This window comes from Xiphophorus couchianus, chromosome 23, assembly GCF_001444195.1.
Source record: "Xiphophorus couchianus chromosome 23, X_couchianus-1.0, whole genome shotgun sequence".
NCBI lineage: Eukaryota > Metazoa > Chordata > Actinopteri > Cyprinodontiformes > Poeciliidae > Xiphophorus > Xiphophorus couchianus.
Genome location: NC_040250.1, coordinates 13,981,787 through 14,000,796, shown reverse-complemented (window position 1 = coordinate 14,000,796; position 19,010 = coordinate 13,981,787). Strand labels below are relative to the sequence as shown.

General features: G+C 38.6%; 1 protein-coding gene across 5 annotated transcripts in view; it reads left to right on the top strand.

Moving 5' to 3' along the window:
* mid2 (midline 2) overlaps positions 1-19,010 on the top strand; it is a 154,311-nt gene that overhangs the window by 131,380 nt on the left and 3,921 nt on the right. For all 5 annotated transcript variants that reach the window (XM_028008933.1, XM_028008931.1, XM_028008930.1 and 2 more), the window contains 2 exons: positions 6,349-6,510; positions 18,752-18,959. In XM_028008933.1, the coding sequence (XP_027864734.1) occupies positions 6,349-6,510; positions 18,752-18,959 (370 nt within the window). The remainder of the gene's footprint in view (positions 1-6,348; positions 6,511-18,751; positions 18,960-19,010) is intronic.

Below are 19,010 nucleotides of genomic sequence, written 5' to 3'. Positions count from 1 at the left end.
GCTATGGAAGAATGCCAGCAGTGCTTCAGCTGTTGTTTCTGATTGGTTGATAAGATTCAGTGGTTTAGATCTAATACAGCTGACCATGTGTTAGGAGATGGTCCGCCTGCAAGTTCACTCCAAAGTAATCCTGAGCGACGCTTAGAGATAGTCCAATAAACCTGAGTGAAATCTCACAGTATACATGTCTCATTTTAAGTGTTATTTTATTCAGAAGGGTTGTTGAAGAGAAAATGTTAGCATATACTAGTTTTTTAAAAAATAATAAAAATCCCAGAATAAAAGACTGATAAAGGCTAAAATAATCTCCTTTAGGAAGATTTTTTTTCAATATGGAGCCATATGGTTGTCTTACACAGTGAAAACCAAATATATCTGCACAAAAATCCTTTACTGGTTGCTTTAGAAAGCTACTTAATCGTGATTTACAACACAGTTTCCAATGTCTCAATCTTTCCAAGTAGTCTTGCAGTTAAGAGCCATCCTGCTTTTTTTCTTTCCCTGAAGGTTTTCATGCCTCATGGGATGTAGAAGTTGGGTCATGGTGTCTTATGAACTGTGCCTTTTGCAGGATCATCCAGGCATAGCAGTAGAAAATAGAGCTGGCAATTAAGGTCAGATTTCAAGGAAAGCTGTAGGCAGTGTCAAACCCCCCCCCCCCCCCAAACAAACCCAAGATTTTTTTCTCTGCAAACTTTGGCCTCTACATGTGGTATGCCACAGTTCAACAACCGTTTGCCTCTTTGTGAGGAATGGAGGCGGGGATGCGGGTCAAAGTTGATCTACCACTGACATCCTAACAGACGGGTGTGTATGAAGCCAGACAGCACAGTGAAAACAAACCCGATCCAAATACTGATGCTGTTGTCACTCAACTGATAACACAACACCGGGATGGTATTTACAGGGATGACAAGCAAAACAAAGGTGAAATACTGCACAACAGCTGTGTGAAAATAGACTTATGTCTTGCTGACTCATTCAAATTTTGGCCAGCTGTCATCTGGGATCATTAAACACACACGAGCATTTTCAAAAGTTTCAGTTTTATGTGGAGCACCAGTAATTAGGATTAATTTTACAGCCACAAGAGCTGGACACCTTCCAGTAATTATGTTGATCATGAGCTCCTCCTTACACCAGAGAACTGTAAGTTTAAATGTGAGGCCATCTGCTGAAAGCTGTTAATGGGATTGTAAAATCATATAATTTCTAATAAAAGAGAAGTAATTACAACCTGTTAATGCGAAGTGTATTTTCAGGCGTCCTAGGATCCTGATTCTGATGTTTTTCACACAAGGACTCCACATAGGTATTACTTGTATTAAATATTAATGGCACAGTTACTGACCTGTTTGAACAAAGATGAATAAAGCAACAGAACCCCATTATTGCTCAGCCATTTTGTTTACATGTTAAATATTTAATAGAAATGAAACATTTCTGTCCAACTATAACCGTTTTTGTTTTAAAAGTGACAGCCGTTCTCAATAAATGTAAACAGGGATTGTGATTCTTGATTTATAGTAGCTGCTAAAAGTTACATTGAAACTGAATGCAGCATAATGGATAAAGTTTCATTTTAAAGAGTCTGACAAAATCTTTAAAATATTTACTCTAAGATACTCTTAATCCCAAATAAAGGAATTAAATTCTCCTTTTTGCTTACATTTTAATTCTAGATTTCGGAAATCTGTGTTATAATTAATTTACAACACAGTGTGTAAAATCTGTGTAAAATCATCCAACTCCCCGGCCAGGGATCTTTCTGCATGGAGTTTGCATGTTCTCCCTGTGCATGGTGGGTTCTCTCCGGGTACTCCGGCTTCCTCCCACAGTCCAGAAACATGACTGTCAGGTTAATTGGTCTTTCTAAATTCTCCCTAGGTGTGAGTGTGTGTGTGTTTATGGTTGTTTGTCCAGGATGTACCTCACCTTTCGCTCGGAACGTTAGTTGGAGATTGGCACCAACACCCCTGCTGACCGCACCAGGGACAAGGGTACACAGAAAATGGATGGATGGATGGATCATCCAACTCGTATTCAGTCTGTTTTTAGATTTTTAACAAATGCAGTCCAGATTCCATTAAAAACTGTGAAATATGACTTTAATTTAGCCCCATATCAAGAACCCTGAAAGAGGTGTGAGTTTCAGAGTCATCAGCCAATCAGGTTGTTTAGCCATATTTCCTTACAGTGCTTACACCACACAACAAAATGGGTGTCCTGTGGAACGGGCATGTAAATAGAAACGTATTCTGTGCAAAAACGACGTTACTTATTTGTCCCCCTGGAGTGCTTGTGCCCTCCCTCCATCCAATGCCGCCCGTGGTGGTGAGCCATATTGGCCAAATCAAAAAACTGCATTTGGAACAGAAACTATGTTCTAAAATTCTTCTGAAATAAATCCAGTCCATGTACTGCTCTCCCAAATAAGCATGTTTACAATGCCTTTCAGTGCATTTCTAAAGTGCAGATTATAAACCAAATCTTAATCAGTAGAGCTGCCGGCATGAAGCAACACGCTGGGCCTTCATTAGATAATCAACACCAAAGTTGATTTGCTTTCAGAACTTCTATGAACAGAAAGAAAAGAATCTGCTGTGGGGGAGGAAACAAATACGAGACCAGGGGAAAATAATGGATGTATAGGGCTGGAGAAAATTACCACTTACCAATATGAGGAGGCTGTCATTAATGTACATAAATATGCACATTCATGCATGTTCCCCCCCACACACACACACCCCTGTGCCTCTTTACTCTTTGATCCTTTCATCATCTCTTCCACTCTTCTGCTCTGTAACCTGACATTTCTCCATCTAACCATGCAACTCAAGTGCCTTCGCCATTTGAAACATCAGGATACATTTCAGCCATGATACTCCGAGTGACTCAGAAATTCAGCGCTTTGCTGCCACAGTGTCCTCTGAGATTCATAGTGGAAACTGAGAAAGAGAGAAACCCATTAAGTCTGCCATGCCACTTGAGTTCTCCAATATAGCTTTTCTCTTAAACTTTCCAAGTGGCTAAATGCTCCCAGCTGATGTCCATCCACAATCCCCTCGCCCCAGGCTTCAGCTCCTCAAGGGAGGTAGGAGTTGGGTCAATGTGTCAAAACATCGTTTTACAGGATCAGCAGAAAATAAGGTCAAAGAAAAAGAAAATGTGATATCTGTAATCTTGAGCAAACACACACGCTCATGCCTAAGAACAGTTTAGAGAAACCATTCAACCCTACAGTGATATTTTTGATCTTCAGGAGGAAGCCAGAGTACCTGGGGAGAACGTACACATGTGAGGAGAGAACATGTAAATTCCATGCAGAAGCCCCCCAAGCTTGTATTCAAACCTGGGGCCTTCTTTACCCAAGGGGAAAATTTGTAAAACGTCAAGCGGTCTTTCTATTTCTGCAAGCCGCTGTAGCATAAAAAGAAGAATAACTAAGTTATGCTGTGTTGCTTCTAACTGTGGTCTGTGAAACGTGGAGCATTGTGTGGGCTCTCAGGAAGAAGCAGAGGTAGAAAGGGAGTTGAAGTTGATGCGAAGCGAGGTTTTCGTAGCTCAAAATGATAATGCTGTTGTCACTTAGTTAATAAAAACCAGTACGTATCTTTAAGGCATGACAAGCAAGACAAAGGTGGCACACAGTGCAAAAGCTTCGGGAAAACAGGCTCATGTCTTGCTGAGTCGTTCTTTTTTTTTTGCCAGCAGATATTTTGGTTATTATCATCAATTAAAATCTTACTTTATGAAATATTTCTCAGTAACCTAGGGGCCTATAACAAGGCGGTGTTAATGGCCTAGTGAGTTAGACGTATGTTCTCCATGTTTCATGTGTTGTCAGAGTCCATGGATTTGTTGAATTATTAACACAATTACCAGTGGAGAAAATCTGAATCACTGTGGCCAAACAAGCGCAGTGTTTTCCTCCAAAAGGAAGTGGAAAGTGTGACACGTCCACGCTCACATGCAGGCACACTCTGCCACTATTAACTCTGTGTTGCATCATCAAAGAAAAACCCACTTCTTTTCCCAGGATACTTTGTGCTGCAGTTCCCTCCTCACAGCCACACACACATATACAGTACTGGAGAAATACACGTGCTTGGTGTTTGGATGCACATTGCTCTTTTTTTTCTCTATTTTCTCTTTTCTTCTTTATTTCTGCACATTGCTTTCAAGTACAGCTTTCTTTAAAGGAGGAGCACTTCAGTCAGGAAACCTCCTTGGTGTCTTCTGACCTAATTTAGCAAAAATAGAAACTTTTGAAATCAGAAGTGTTAACAAAGAGTTTAAACGTTTAATCATGTCTCTCTACTCCGTTCTTCTTTTATCTTTTGAAGGTCTACATAACACTACCTGTAGGAGATGCTGACAAATGATAAATTGTGCACAGGATCCCTTTCTCTGTGGGAAGGAGCAAACTGTAAAACATCCGTGCATCGTTCAAGTTTGACATTGCATCTTTATTTTCTTCCTCTATAATCTCTAAGGAAGATGAAAACCCCTGCATCCTTCTTTGCCCAGATAAAAATGTAGTTTTAAGAGCCCCTTCCCCTCCCCGCCTCTCATTCATTCTTAAAGCCGGCTAACTTTTAAAGGCCTTATTTGCGTCCCATGAAGTATGTATATTTACAAGCAGACTCTTTGCCATTACTTATGCATGCTGTTTCCATCTGGCTCAATAATTTACAACGCATCCTAACCAGAGGGGACAAAGTAAGTATGGTCCTGAGAGCTGTACCCCTCTCAGAGTTTATATTTCTCTGTAATTGTGCAGGAGGAAAGAAAGAGGAGACTGTTCCTCTGGAAGTTATTTCACTTTTTGATTGCTAAAGTTTAAATGAGCTGCCAGGTCTCTGGCTCTTTGTGTGAGAGCTCCCTCCAGGAAATGTGCTTTTTAATCCTAATTTATTGTTGCATTTAATGACCACATTTAGGTTCATGTGTGAGATTTATTAAAAAGTAAATGTTTGTCAGTATTTCTAAGCAATCTAACCTATTTTCATGAATGGTGATGTGCCACAACTTAATGCTACAATGCAGTTTTCTATATTCAAATGCAATCAAGCACAAACTTGACCATTATAGGAGTTATTCTTTTATGGTTCGTCCAGACCTTTTATAACTGATGCTGCAGTCAAAATGTTTTTAAAAATGTTGAATTGGGAGTACGTTGGTGTAATTATAGTTACATCTTTGGGCACAACATGTAATTTTCAGTGTAAAATATATTTTTTGTATTTTTAAATTGTATTTAACATCTCAATATTTATCTCAATACATAGAAAGTGCTTTGCAAAGGTATTTTTTATTTTATTGGTACTTTATGTGAGAAACTACAATCCACTTTGCTATGTGGGGTGAAATAACGATGCACAACACTCTTAACACACAATACTCAGCATGAAACATGGTAGTGGCAGCAGCATGCTGGGAGGATGCTTTATGTCAGCAGACACACAAAGCTGTCGAGTTGATTGGAAGACGCATGAAGCTGCATAAAACACTATTTTTAATTAAAAATGCTCCAGAACAAATTGGCATTATGGCAGAAAATTATCTTTTATGATAAAGAGTAGTCTGTCGCATAACAATCCATCAGTAAGATGTGAAATATTTTCCCTAACAGTTCATCAAAAGACATGGAACAGGAACAACCCTTTAAAAGTTACATTTCTTCTTAGCTCTGAGCTCAGATTTCTTTTTCTACTTAAAAAGCTTCATATCTCAGACACCAAAAGGACTGTTTGTAACAGGTGGATGTGGAGCTAACCCATGATTACTAACCCTTCACTTTGAATGAAAGTGTCCACCAGCTGTGGTCATGTTGGTATTACCCCTGCTCTCGAACATTTAAGCATTAAAGGGTATCACACGCTGTTGCCTGGAGGCGATTACTTATAGTACCTTTGATACTTTGAACAGATTGTTCATTTTGCCGTATGGTTTCAGCTTAGTGAACACACTGGATTGCCTCCTGGGTACTTGTCGTAATAACTCTGTTAGAATTGTAATGGAATATATCTGTAGGTGCACATAAATGTTGCATAACTTTTAGAAATCACCTCTTACTGTGCAATGGCTAACTCGAGGTTTTCAGAAATAAAATATTGCTCTGTTCCAGTTGGATATGTGGGAGAATGTTTCTGTTGCTGTAACCATCAGTAGAAAATTATTTTCAGCAAGACTTTGTGCAACTTTCAGACATCAAGAAAACTTTGATACTTATCCACTCGGCGTGTGTGTGTGTGTGTGTGTGTGTGTGTGTGTGTGTGTGTGTGTGTGTGTGTGTGTGTGTGTGTGTGTGTGCGTGTGTGTGTGTGTGTGTGTGACCTCCACCAGGTCTGTACAACTCAGCAGACAGCTGGATGATTGTACCGAACATCAAGCAGAACCACTACACGGTGCATGGCCTGCAGAGTGGCACCCGTTATATCTTCTTCGTCAAGGCTATCAACCAGGCGGGAAGCCGCAACAGTGAGCCAGCCCGCCTCAAAACCAACAGTAAGTCGGAGACCATGTGACACTTCTTTGGGTTTCCTATGAATATTTACAAGCCTTGTTAATTTGGTTTTGGATTACTACTCCCGCTGCAAGATTTCTTCTGTCTGTGTCATTTGTGTTTAATAACCTGCAGATGCTCACATGCGTTTATCAGAGATTCATGTTTGATTAATAATGAGTTTGGAGAAGTTTTGGATCAGGTCGATCCTCAACAGATCATTCTTTAATCTTTTGCTGAGATACGTGGTAGCTGCTATGAAGGAGTGACGTGTCCAGTTTGATGGGATCAGACACATAATAGTGAAGTTTGTAATGTTTTGTGATTTTATATAAACCAATATTTTTAAAATTGGCATGTAGTAATCTTGTGTTACCTCCACTTGAGCACTTTTTTGATTTTTATGTTTTGTGTTTGGGTGTTAATTGGAACTAGTGGCAATGCAAAACATGCTAAGCAGAAGGACCAAGAAAAGAGTACGTACAGAATTGCTTATTTTTTCCTGTTACTCAAAGATACTTTTAGTGAGTTAGTACCAGATTCAGTTTTTTTCTGTCACACCGCTGTGGATGTGGCAGGATCCACAGTGGTGCTGTATTACACAAACAGCACCTCAGAATTGACTCTTTCTGCAAAAAGGCTGCTGCATTTTAACACTGAATCAGACAAAGTTGTCTTTGCAGCATTATCTATTTCTTTTTGTACCGGCACATAATATGGGATAGATATTTTCTTTCTAACATAAATGTTTTTATTGATGTAACAGCTGCTCCCCTGTAAATTGCGGATGTGTTTTTGGTTTTTCTTTTATCTTTTTCTCCCAAAAGCTGTTTTGCTTCCTGCAGAATTATGATGCCTTTGCATTGAACTTTTTCTTTATACTTTGTTCTGTGCCCACCGCTTGTTATCAGTTTGCAGGATGAAAGACCGAGGAAGCAAAGGAAGTAAAATCTCACAAACTGTAGGTCAATAATGTGCATAAATTCAGAAATACTAACAGCCTTCTGGGTATAGTACAGATGGAAATCTTGTCTTCTGCATAATGACAAGAAATCATTGAAAATTACAATATGAGAACCTGAACAAAGTATAAGAAGAAAAAAATATTTCTAATGTGCAAGAAAAACCCCTCATCACTTATTTTTAATTACAGTGAAATAGTTGCTCATGACACAATATGAGTTAATATTATAGTTAATACACTCTGCCTATGCAACCTAATGTTGAATATATATGTTAGAGAGGTAAAAGCCAAACTTGCTTCTGTCAGGAGTCTGTGGCATTTAGGATTAACTGCAGTGGGAAAATGTTCAGCTTTGTGAAAGGGGTGTGTTGGAAACTGTCAAAGTGAAGGCAGGTTTTCTCCCTCCTCCTCTGACAAATAATCTTTCTTTCCTAACCAACTCTGTATTGTCAATTCAGCAAAAAACTTCTTAAAGACCTTTTTGTTTGTCATCATTCATTTCATCTCATTCATTTAAGGGATTCATGTTAATGACTCCAGTTGTTATCGACTGAGAGCAAGCAACAGAAAAACATACTAACTTGTGCAACATTTAATGACACCACATAAAACAGGGAGTAAAATGTGTTTTTTGTTTAGATAACATGATGACATCATGCAAAGTCATTATATCACTCAAGAGGATTAAGTCCCTGAAGAAGTAATTTATGAAAAATTTACTAACGGCACTAATTAAGTAGCTGACTTTGTAATTGAGGTCATTTTCTGATGTAATTCTCAGAAGTTTATTTGCTACAAGAAAAAAACATAATCAAATAATTATATATATGTCTGTAGCATGAATTTAAAAAGACCAGAAGGAGTGACGTGTCCAGTTTGATGGGATCAGACACATAATAATGAAGTTTGTAATGTTAACATCTTGTCTCTGTTAGGCCCGACTATATTGCAAGACCAAAAATTTAGCTTATTTGGTTTACTTGTACATCAGCTCTACAAAGTAGAAAAGAAAGGGTGTTTATCAAGGTAATAGTTGCAGAAAGTTAAGCCTGTTTCAGAGCGAAAACTCAGTTTCTCAAAGGGAATGTCAAGGTCTTTTGTGGCAGTGGAAAATATTATTTCTTTCTACCATCTGTTTTTTTTTCTCAATGCGTCTAGACCCTTTGAGTTTGCTCTATGTTTACCTAGTCGGCTCAATGATTCCAAGGTGGCAGCTGCCATCATTGTAAAACCAGATTAAATTAGCATTCCTCCAACACCATGCTTGACAGTGTGTTAGTTGTTTGTGCACACATTTTGTGTTTGGTTTTCTCCAAACATGTCATGTTCATAAGGGCCAAAGATTTATATTTCTGTTTGATCAATCCAAACAAAGGATATTGAAGTGTTCAGGTGAAATCTTTAGTTTAATTCGGGTCTTTATATTATTCTCTTAGAATCAATAGTCTTTGTCCTTTGTAACACATGTAAGGAACCGTTCTTCCTGTCATGAAGTTCTCTAAATTAGAACTGTAGCTTTTGGGTTTTTAGCCATTTTTTGATGATTGGATTTATCTCCCTAAAATAAAAAAGAAAATATATTTGCAACAGAAATTTTTTATTTTATTTTATATCTTTCAAGAGAAATGTGCTTGTTCTATAAATGCTTTATTTAATGTAAATTCTGTTCTGCTTAAGAAACGCAAGATTTGCTCAATTGTTGAAAAAAAATCATTCTTTTGGTAGGAGTCTAATAGTGAAGGAAAATAAATGACACAAGTGACAAAAAAATGGATAAAAAAAATAGTCAAAACATATATCAATAGTACACCAAAGTTACTGAAAATATTTAACATATGGTTATATAATATCCAGTACTAATATGGCACAGTGCTGATGGATAATTCCCACTCCATACTTCTTCTTGTACTCAGTGATGTGAAGGGAAAGCTTGTCCACCCACAGCCAACATGAGTCGAGATTATGAGCCTGTGATTGTCAAGCAGCTTTTTCCCAAAGCTGTGATGATTTAGACAAGCCATCAAAATAACATAACAATAAAAAAAAACATGCATATTTTTATCCTCAAGATTTCACAGTTTGTTTCCATCTCCTCATGTTTTTTCTGTTTTCTTTCCAACTCTCTCCTATTTTATCACAGTATTCAGATTAAGCAACTTTAGCCATCTGTTCATATCCAAGCTGAGCTTGGATTAAAACGGGTCACAAAGGTCATCAACATCTCACTTGCGCACCTTGCTGCTTCACAGGCTCTGCTGTAATAGCAGGTTCCTTTCCTCTCATCTTGCCTATAGCCTGATTGGGAGGATTAGCTGCCTCAGGAAGCCTTCAGCCTAAGCTCTTCATTATTTGGCTAAAAGATGCAAAGCAAACAATATTGTGACATGACGCACTGCTACACCCTGAACAGCCACGCATCATCCCAGTCTTGTCTCTTCAGAGCAGCAACTCAGAGTGTATTAAAATGATGTGGTAAAAGTATCAACACAGCATACTGAAGTATCACGCTACCATAAAGTTAGCACCATTGTGTCTTTTCCAACACACTATGCAATGGTCCAAAAAACAGGAATAGTACTTATTTAGTGTCAAATATGCTTTTTTAGAGAGTATTTCTATTTAAATGGACGAGGCTTTTTGTCCGATTAAAATGGGTCACAAAGGCATGTTGAGTACAAGTTCTGAACATTTAACATTTGATAATAACTATGTCTGTATTTTTCTCATAAATGTATGCATGTATTAAGGACAGCACAGGAATGATCTGTTTCAGTCTAAGAAAAAATACTATATACTGGACAAATATTATGGGGGCTGACCAGTTAGACACCAGTATGTATTTTGGTATGCAACGCTTTCAAATCTTAATTTTTGTCTTCTGTCAATTTTGCACCAGTAATTCAGAATTACTGATGAGAAAAAGCCTATTCTTTTTCAAAACACAGAACCAATTAAATGGTTAGTTTGATCATCTTGTCTCAAATATTTTACTAAAGTGTTTTCAGTTCAACTGACAAGTTGCCAGACAATACAGATTTGAGTTGCACATTGGACCAAACAGGTTTTGGTCATCGTATCAACATAACGGTTTATACCTTTGAATTACAGTCAAACAAAATGTATTATGGTTAAAAGAAATGATGGAAATTGAAGCAGAAGATTTAACGTGAAATTTACTTCTCATTCACAAAGGCATACTTATCCAATTCACACTTTTGAAGTCATTTTTTAGATGGTGGCATTCAAATCAGTACTGTTGATGTCATTGAATCCCATTTCTTACCTGAATATTACATTAGCACACAACACTAGCCAACAAAACTTAAGACTTCCTGACAAGCGCATGAAATCCAAGAGCATTAAGTGAGACCCGGTAAAATTCTGCACACCTGAGTTTATTTACTGGTCTTTTGAATGAGTACAAAGGCAGGTGCTTCTGTATAAAAACTGACAAATTACATCTAGTGATGTCTGAAAACAGCAGAATGTGCAGCTTAGCATTTAAATCAAGAACAAGGAATGTACTGTAGAAAAATCAAACATTGGAATTAGGTTTCAGCGCTTTATGTGCTGCATTTTATAAAAAGGAAAAGGACGGGACTGGTTCCAACTGAGAGGTTCTGTTGTTTTTTTGTTTTGAAAATCCTCTGGGGGCTTTACATCCCATCACGTGGGATTCAGTGACTGATTGAAACATTTACAATCATGTCTGGGTGTGCTCTGCAGCTTTTTGGGTCAGTCACAGCAGCCACTCGTTGGACTCTGAGAGGCTGAAAGTGAGCAATGGCTCTAATGCCGTCCTTTAGAGGAAGTATCAGTGAGCTGCTAGGTGCTCACGGTCAACATGTAAAGTAACTCTCAGTTTTCCTGAAAAACACATGAATAACGCATGATGAATAAGAATGTGGTAGAGACGAGGGTCCACACATGCATGTGTGGTAGCGTGTGACCTTTTATCAGCGCGCCTGCACTCCTGCATTTACCTCAGAGTGAACCGTGACCAGTTTTCTACATCACTGTCTTTAGAAATGAGCTGAGAGAGCTATAAAGAGACTGAAAGAGGGAGTATGAAAGTGGATAAAAAAGTGAGAAAAAGAGAGCGTTGAGTGAATAAAAGACAGCAAATAGCTTTTTACACAGATGTGGGTTTGGAGAGTTCAGGACCATCATTGCGCTGCTTTTTAGCCATTTACAAAATCCAGGAATTTACAAAAAAGTAAAAGGGTGTACTTAAGCAAATAGTAATGTTATCAAAATAACGATTAAAATAATTTGTTTACTGTTTATGCCATGTTTTACATGTTTCACTCCATCAGCTTTGATTTCAATTTGTTCGAATAAATGTAGAAAAATCCATTCAATGTATGTAAGATTAGAGAAGGAACATGTGCCACCGCTCTTTCTTTTAAAAAAAAATAGCAAAAGCCAATATGATAACAATCATAAGTTTGGTATTAAAGCACCATATTTTTTGCGCTCATAAGCATGAAATTGAATTAAACTTGTAAATGAATTCGGTCAGAGCATATTAAGGCAGCGGCTGAGAAAACAACCCACATTATTCAAAATGGCTTTTATTAATTTGCGGTTTGCCTGTGCTTTTTACTTCACTATCTGTCTCAGTAATTAATTATATCAAGAGCTAGTATATATACACAGCTTTCGCTGAAAATCCTTTCCCTTATTAGCTGGATATATACTGTGCCCTTCACATATAGAGGCAGCCATAATAATAATAATAAAAATGGAAAAGTCTAGGAACCGAGACACATTTCCATTTCCTGTTCAGTACAACGCTGATTGGTCAGGACATTAGCGGTATTTTTTTATACTGAATGAACCTTGATAAGCTTTTCACATTTCCTAACTTAAAGCTGTAACTTTCATTCACTTGTCAGGTGACATTTCCTTTAGGTGTGAAGGCTGACAATGTACACTTCAGAAAAGGCCAGTCATCTTATAAAGAGAAGCTGGATGTTAATTAGGAATGCTTTTCAAGTCCTTAAACCACCGAGAAACGTAACAGTCACCTCAGTTTTTTTACGTTTTTCTATCAGGCTTTATCAAAAGTCTTTCTAATTTTTTTTCTAGCAGTCCTCCCTAACAACACCTTCCGAGACCGTTACAGGGTGCAGCTGAAGAAGAACATAATAACGATGGACAGCTGTCTTCGCTTGACGCTTCTCAGTGGGTTTTCTTTTCTATCAGACAGAGAAATACATGATTTAGCAGTGAAAGGTGAGAAAATGTGATAGATAAACTCAGATCCCCTGGAAGTTTTCTAATCACACCCATCCTGTACCTTGTTCTATAGCTGATTAATTTACAATCTCACTAGAGTGCAGCTGTGTTTCATCTGGAGCACCTCTGGATTACATACCACGTTACATATGAATTAGGTAGTCAGAAGACAACTGGCAGGCAGCCATGCATTTTAATTACATGAATGGATTTGTGAGTTCAACAGGGATTCAGGAACCGGTGTGAGTTTGCACGTGTCAAGAGAACGTTCCGAATTCCTCCTGCGGCTGTTTCTACTGCAGCGATTGTTTAGTTATGCAGTAAAATTGATCGTTTTTTCAATCTCGGCCTTGTTAGTTGCAGCTTAACCTAACCCTTAGCAAAAATGCAAGGAAATGAAATAGTCAGTTACTAACAGGATGTCCCACTGCAAGATTTCCAGCATGTTCCCAGCAGAATGAGCCTGGAATGGAATTACAGCCCAAACGCGTTTCTTCAGCTGTGGCCCCTTTCAGCTCATATCTCTTCCTTGCCGTCGATGTGGCTTCTTTTTTTTGTGAGTTTGACAAGTTTCCATTTAGGATTTCTGAGTCTTCAACAATGCAGGGCTCCAAGACAGTATAACAGAGTTGTTATCACCTCTGCAGACAGCCAGATATACTTCTAATTACTGCTGTATTACTGAAAAGTGGAAACAGACTAATGATAGTGCATGAACAAATGTCCAGATTGTAGAATATGCTGTTCCAAATTCCCATCTAATCTTTATTGTTTTTGTTCCAAACTCTGAGCAAAAGCTGTGCAGCAGGATGATTGATTTGCTTGTGTTGCTATCAGCACTAATTCGCTTTCTACGGAGGAAATATGTGTGTGTTGTTTACAGTAAAAAGAGTATTTGAAAGGGGTTTGGAATCACATTTTTTTTGAACATCCACTGAGTTTGTACTAGTCTTCTCTCTAATATGCTGTATATCATCCTCACATGCCTTCTTTGTGCCTCCAGCCGTGTAGCACACCAGAGGAAATCACATTCGGCATGTTCTCCGGGTGCTGCTTGCAAACACTAGCATCCTCCCTGTGAGTTTGGATCTGTTCATTTCATGGCAGCTCTTCAAATATGAGGCGCCCCAGTGACATAAGAAGCAGTCAGAATCATAGAAATACACATTTATTGCAACAAGTCAAACACTCAGCTCAAAGCAAAAGAAACAAGGTTCCTATACAGTCTGGAAAAGTCTAGCACTTAATATGATCATTTTTCAAGACTGGATGACGATGGAACAAGTTGGAGTTCAAGTAATTTCCTATCCTTGCAATTTGCAAGTTCATTACATAAACTTGCAAACAACAAGCTGCGTACAGATATGTGAATCAAAAATGATTGGAAATGGGATATGAAATAAAGTTGTTTTTTTTAATTGAACATAATTAAATCATATAAGATTTTAGCCTTTTTATAATTATATAGGAGCATAATTAGCACGTTATGCACCCAAAATAATGTAAAGAAAAACAAGACCTTTAAAACAGAAACACATACAATAAAACAGACACAGACAAAAATAAAAACCAGATTCTGTTTTATTTGGTATGATTACAGGTATGAAATGTAAGTAGGAAGGGAATGAATGGCAAATAATCTAATTAACCTTTTGAGATAATAAGTGAAGTTTCAGTCTGTTTTCTCATAAGAAGCAGTGGGAACTTCAGTGGTGCTTGTTAGCGGAGCTGAGAGACTCAGATTGTTGAACATGCAGCCCTGAGCCTTCTCAGGGCTTAAGATAACTTTATATTTGTCACAACACTCTGATACCATCTGGGTGCTTCAAATCAGAGACAATATGTTACATGTCAACAAAGGCCGCCACAGAGGAGAATCTGGCCGTGTCTCAGCATTGGGAGCTTTTGACGCAAGATTAAAGACAGATTGCGACCAGTCAGTTTGCGATGACATCAGTTAGTACCACAAGACGTTTTTAACATCAACATCTTTGCACTCTTTGTGCATTTTGCTTCTGCGTTTTTTTCTCCACTTCCTTGTTCAAACCCAAAGTGCAACTTATTATCATTTGTATGTGAAAGAAGCCTATTGCTGCCAGGGATGGGACAGAGGAATTGAGTTTAGGGAGGAAAAATGTTTCCACACTTGACTGCTTTCTTTTTCAGCACCAATGAGAAGAGAATTTGTGGGCATGCAAAAATTACAAAGTGAAATCTTTTTTGGTTTTTGGTTTTTTTAATCATAGTTTCTTGTCAATACCAAGTAACACAAAAGCCAAAGCTTTTATTAAAATTTTTAATGCTCTTACAATGTGAAAATACAGGAGGACATTTAATTAACTAAATATCCATGTTTTTGTTCTGTTCACTGCTGGATGCAAGTGTCCACGTTCAATTCTACATTTCAATCTGGAGAGACTCACTCAGAGAAGAAAATAGCAGTTAAAAAGATTTAATGGTACAATTTCTTTGGCGCTCGGACCCGGCAGAAGACCGTGAGCCGAGGATCGCCGTGAGCAGGCGGTCTGCTCGGCGAGCTCGGGATAGTCTTCCCCCCCGGGACCGAAACTGGTGGTGGAGCGGAGCTTGGAGAGGAAGAGCACAAGGGATCCTGGAGGACGACCCTCATGGTGAAGGTGGAGAAGGGGAGGAGGTGGGTCGAAGCACGGCTGACGAGCCCAGGAAGACCCCAGGGTAGCTTGGACTTTTGAAGGTGTCTTTGGACGACGATTGGCTGGAGCGGCGTGAAGCTCCGGTCCGGATTGGCTGCGGTCGGGCGTAGTGATTAGATGATGTGGTGAAGCTGGTCGAGTCTCCCAGTTTGAATTTTCGCCAAGGCTCCATGTTTTAAAATTAGATTATGGTGAAATATAATCTAAATCTGAAATTAGTTTACCAAGTGGAAATGTGGCGTTATCCAGTTTGAGACATAGATAAAAAAAAAACCTTCACAGTTTTTTACTGGAGTTGTATTTCAAGAATCAGGCTGGTTCCTAACATTTCCTCTTGGGAATTTGCTATACTGTATACATGCTTTTGCACATAGTTGATGTTGTGTGCATGCGTCTGTCTGCTTGTCCTCTAATGTCATGTGCGTCTCCCCTTACCCAACCTCAGGGCCAGCCTGAGCTCTCAGGAGTCATACCCTGGAAAGGCATGACAGAGCCCCAGTGTTTGGAAATGGCTGCGCTGGCAGCGATAAGCAGTTCAAAGAAGAGAGCGCATTAATGTAATTGGGTGCCAGCAGCACATTGGCCTCATCGTCTCATATGCACACTCGGTGACACACACTCACCACGCAGATTATTGGAGAAGAGTGTCTGAGAGTGGTGAGAGGATAGAAAGGATGAGAAGGAAAGAATTGGAGAGAGAGCGAGAGAGAGAAGGAAGGAAGGGCAGATAGTGAGAGGAGAGGAGGAGTCGGGGTCCTCATTGTGTTGCTCATTAAGCCATGGGAGACTCTGAGAGATGAGACGAGAGGTGTCAGAGTTAAATGTCAGGTCTGGTAGGGATGTGACTGACTGAGATGAAGCCACATACACACACTGACATGGACACCGAGTGGTAGCTCAGTGGGGCTCCTCTATCGTTTCTACAGACTCCTATTATCCCCTCAGCTTCCTCTCTCTCCCTCACTCTTTAGTCTCCTTTTCTCTGCCACTCACCTAGTTTGCCCCCCTCAATTTTTCCACCCATTACACCCAAATTACTGGTGTCATTGCAAACTGAATACTTACAGGCGGATAGAAGCGTTTCCACTGAATTGCAGCAGTTCCTACCAACTGCGGTGGAAGTAAAGGCCATTTCCTTCAGCTAATTTCCAAGTCTGTGTGATTGGAGGAACAGAGGGAGATGCCGGGTGACTTCCTTCACTGTTATGAAATGTTTTCACCAAAGGCAGCGCGGGCCTTTGAAGTTTCGACTCTCTCGCCCTTGTAATTCAAACAGTCTCCCCTTCTGTTTCTCCCTGTGAGTTCTCTGCAAGCACTTCTCACCCTACTTTTTGTTTATTCACTTCTGCTGCTGGCGCTGCTGCTCGAACTTAAATTCCTCTTCTTGTTTCTATTTTGGTTCATGGCTCTTTCTCTTTCTGGTCCTTTTGAACTCTACAATCTTGGGCGACCTGGTACTTAAAAGAGCAGACACAAAATAATTAAAGTATAAGAGCTGAAGGAGTTTGATGCATTATTGTGTTAAAGGGATCAGAAAAGTAATTTCTGAATAGTTAACCACTGCTATTACTACTGTTAACTAGTAACTACTACTACTTTGAAACACATGGGCTTCAAAACAATTTCGCTTTGGTCTCAGTCAAGTGTAGGTTAAACTCTCTTTTTGCCAGTTCACAAATTTACAGGATTCTGTCTATTATTATTTAGTGGAGCCAAATCTCCAATAGATAACAGTATATTACTTTGAATTATTGATTGTCAAAAGAGATAGCAACTAATGCATGTTTCATATGAAGCATCCAGCATTTTGGATTCACTATTATGAATCCAAAAAAGTACAAAATTATGCAGTTGTGAAATGCCGAAGGGACAGAATGACCAAAACTAGCTAAAATATAAAGAGCACAAACAATTCATAAGTGCCTAAAAACGTCTATTATCAACATCTGAGAAATGTACACAATTTTAGCATTGTCAGTGTATAAACAGATGGAGTTGTACAGCATAAATACATTTTGTAGATGTATTATTTGCTTAAAATTCTCTCATACATGCTTTCTCAGGAAATTTTGATCATGCTGTACTAATCTGTAGACTAATATTTAACCCAGTGGCCCAACATTACTTTTTTTCTTGTCTGTTTTCCTATATGGCTAAATATTGCATTTCCTTTGAGTTCCTTCATAACTAAAAGCCTGTGTCTAGGTGCACAGTTCATGTTGTATTTAAGATCCTTCAAAGCTTTTTCTAAGCTTCCTGTTCTGGTTCTGTTTGAAGACCTCTGGATTCCTCAGAGAAGCTCTGTCGACTCCTCTCTTGCTCCTTTTAAAGCATTTGGAAATCTCCCTTGTAACAAAGAAAATGGACAGGAAGGATGTCTGGTTGTTTCCACCTATCCCAAGTGCCACTGATACAGTGCAGCTGACGGAAATGGTCAAGAAAACGAGAAATGTCCTCCTCTGGGACGAGGCACTGGATATATCTGATGACATTGTGCTTCTGTCAGTCATTAAAGTTGCTTTTTCAATAGTGCAATGGCATCAAATAATTTCAATAGCTGACGGTGCTTTTTTGTACCATTAACAGTCAACATATTTTATTTTTATTTACAATGACAAAATGTCAGTGTATTTTATTGGGATTTTATGTGATTGTCCAGAGCAAAGTAATGCATATTTATAAAGTGGAAGGGCAATGATTCACGACTTTCTAATATTTCTTTTAAAAAAGTCTGAACATTGTACTAACTCTGATAGTCCCAAATAAAATGTGTTGTTGCTTCCAGTTATGTTGATGCTTTTGCAAAGAAGGCACTATATAGTAATATTTTGGATTAAGTTTATTGGAGACATCAAATAAAATTTCGAAAACCAAATTAAAATCAAAGGGCAATTAATGTTCAAATAAATTTGCACTGAAACATTATGAATATTATTTATAATTTCAAAATATGTATTAGAACTTTAATGGAAATTGCATGCATTTATTGTCCCACCTTAGGTATGGATTTTCTTATTTATTAAAATCCAAATTGGTTTTTTTTGTTTGTTTTGTTTTTTCTTGCAAACCTTAAGCAACTTGTCTTCATTGGTTTGTAAAATCTGTAAACCAGATTAAAAAATATAAGTTGAAGTCAATATACATTTGCAAATACAGTGAAAATAGAAGGAATAAATAAACATAAAAATACAAAAGCTAATCTAAAAAGATGTGGCAAAAAAAATTTATTCACATCTTTTGCCACATATTGTCACAATCCTGACAATTTAATAAACAATTTTTACTTATTTTTGCTGAAATAGTCTGCGTCGTCTTGTTCTTGTTCTGTAACAACCCTTTCAGTGAGCAGCGTCTCTGTCTCTCCAGGTCAGCCATTCAAGTTAGACCCGAAGACCGCCCACAAGAAGCTTCGCCTGTCCAATGACTGCCTGACCATGGAGAAGGACGAGAGCTCGCTGAAGAAGAGCCACACGCCAGAACGGTTCAGCGGCACCGGCTCGTATGGAGCTGCCGGGAACGTCTTCATTGACAGCGGTTGCCACTACTGGGAGGTGCTGCTGGGAGCATCCACATGGTGAGAGACACGCTCTGGCACGAGAGCGTTATATAAGCCTGCAAGTAGGCT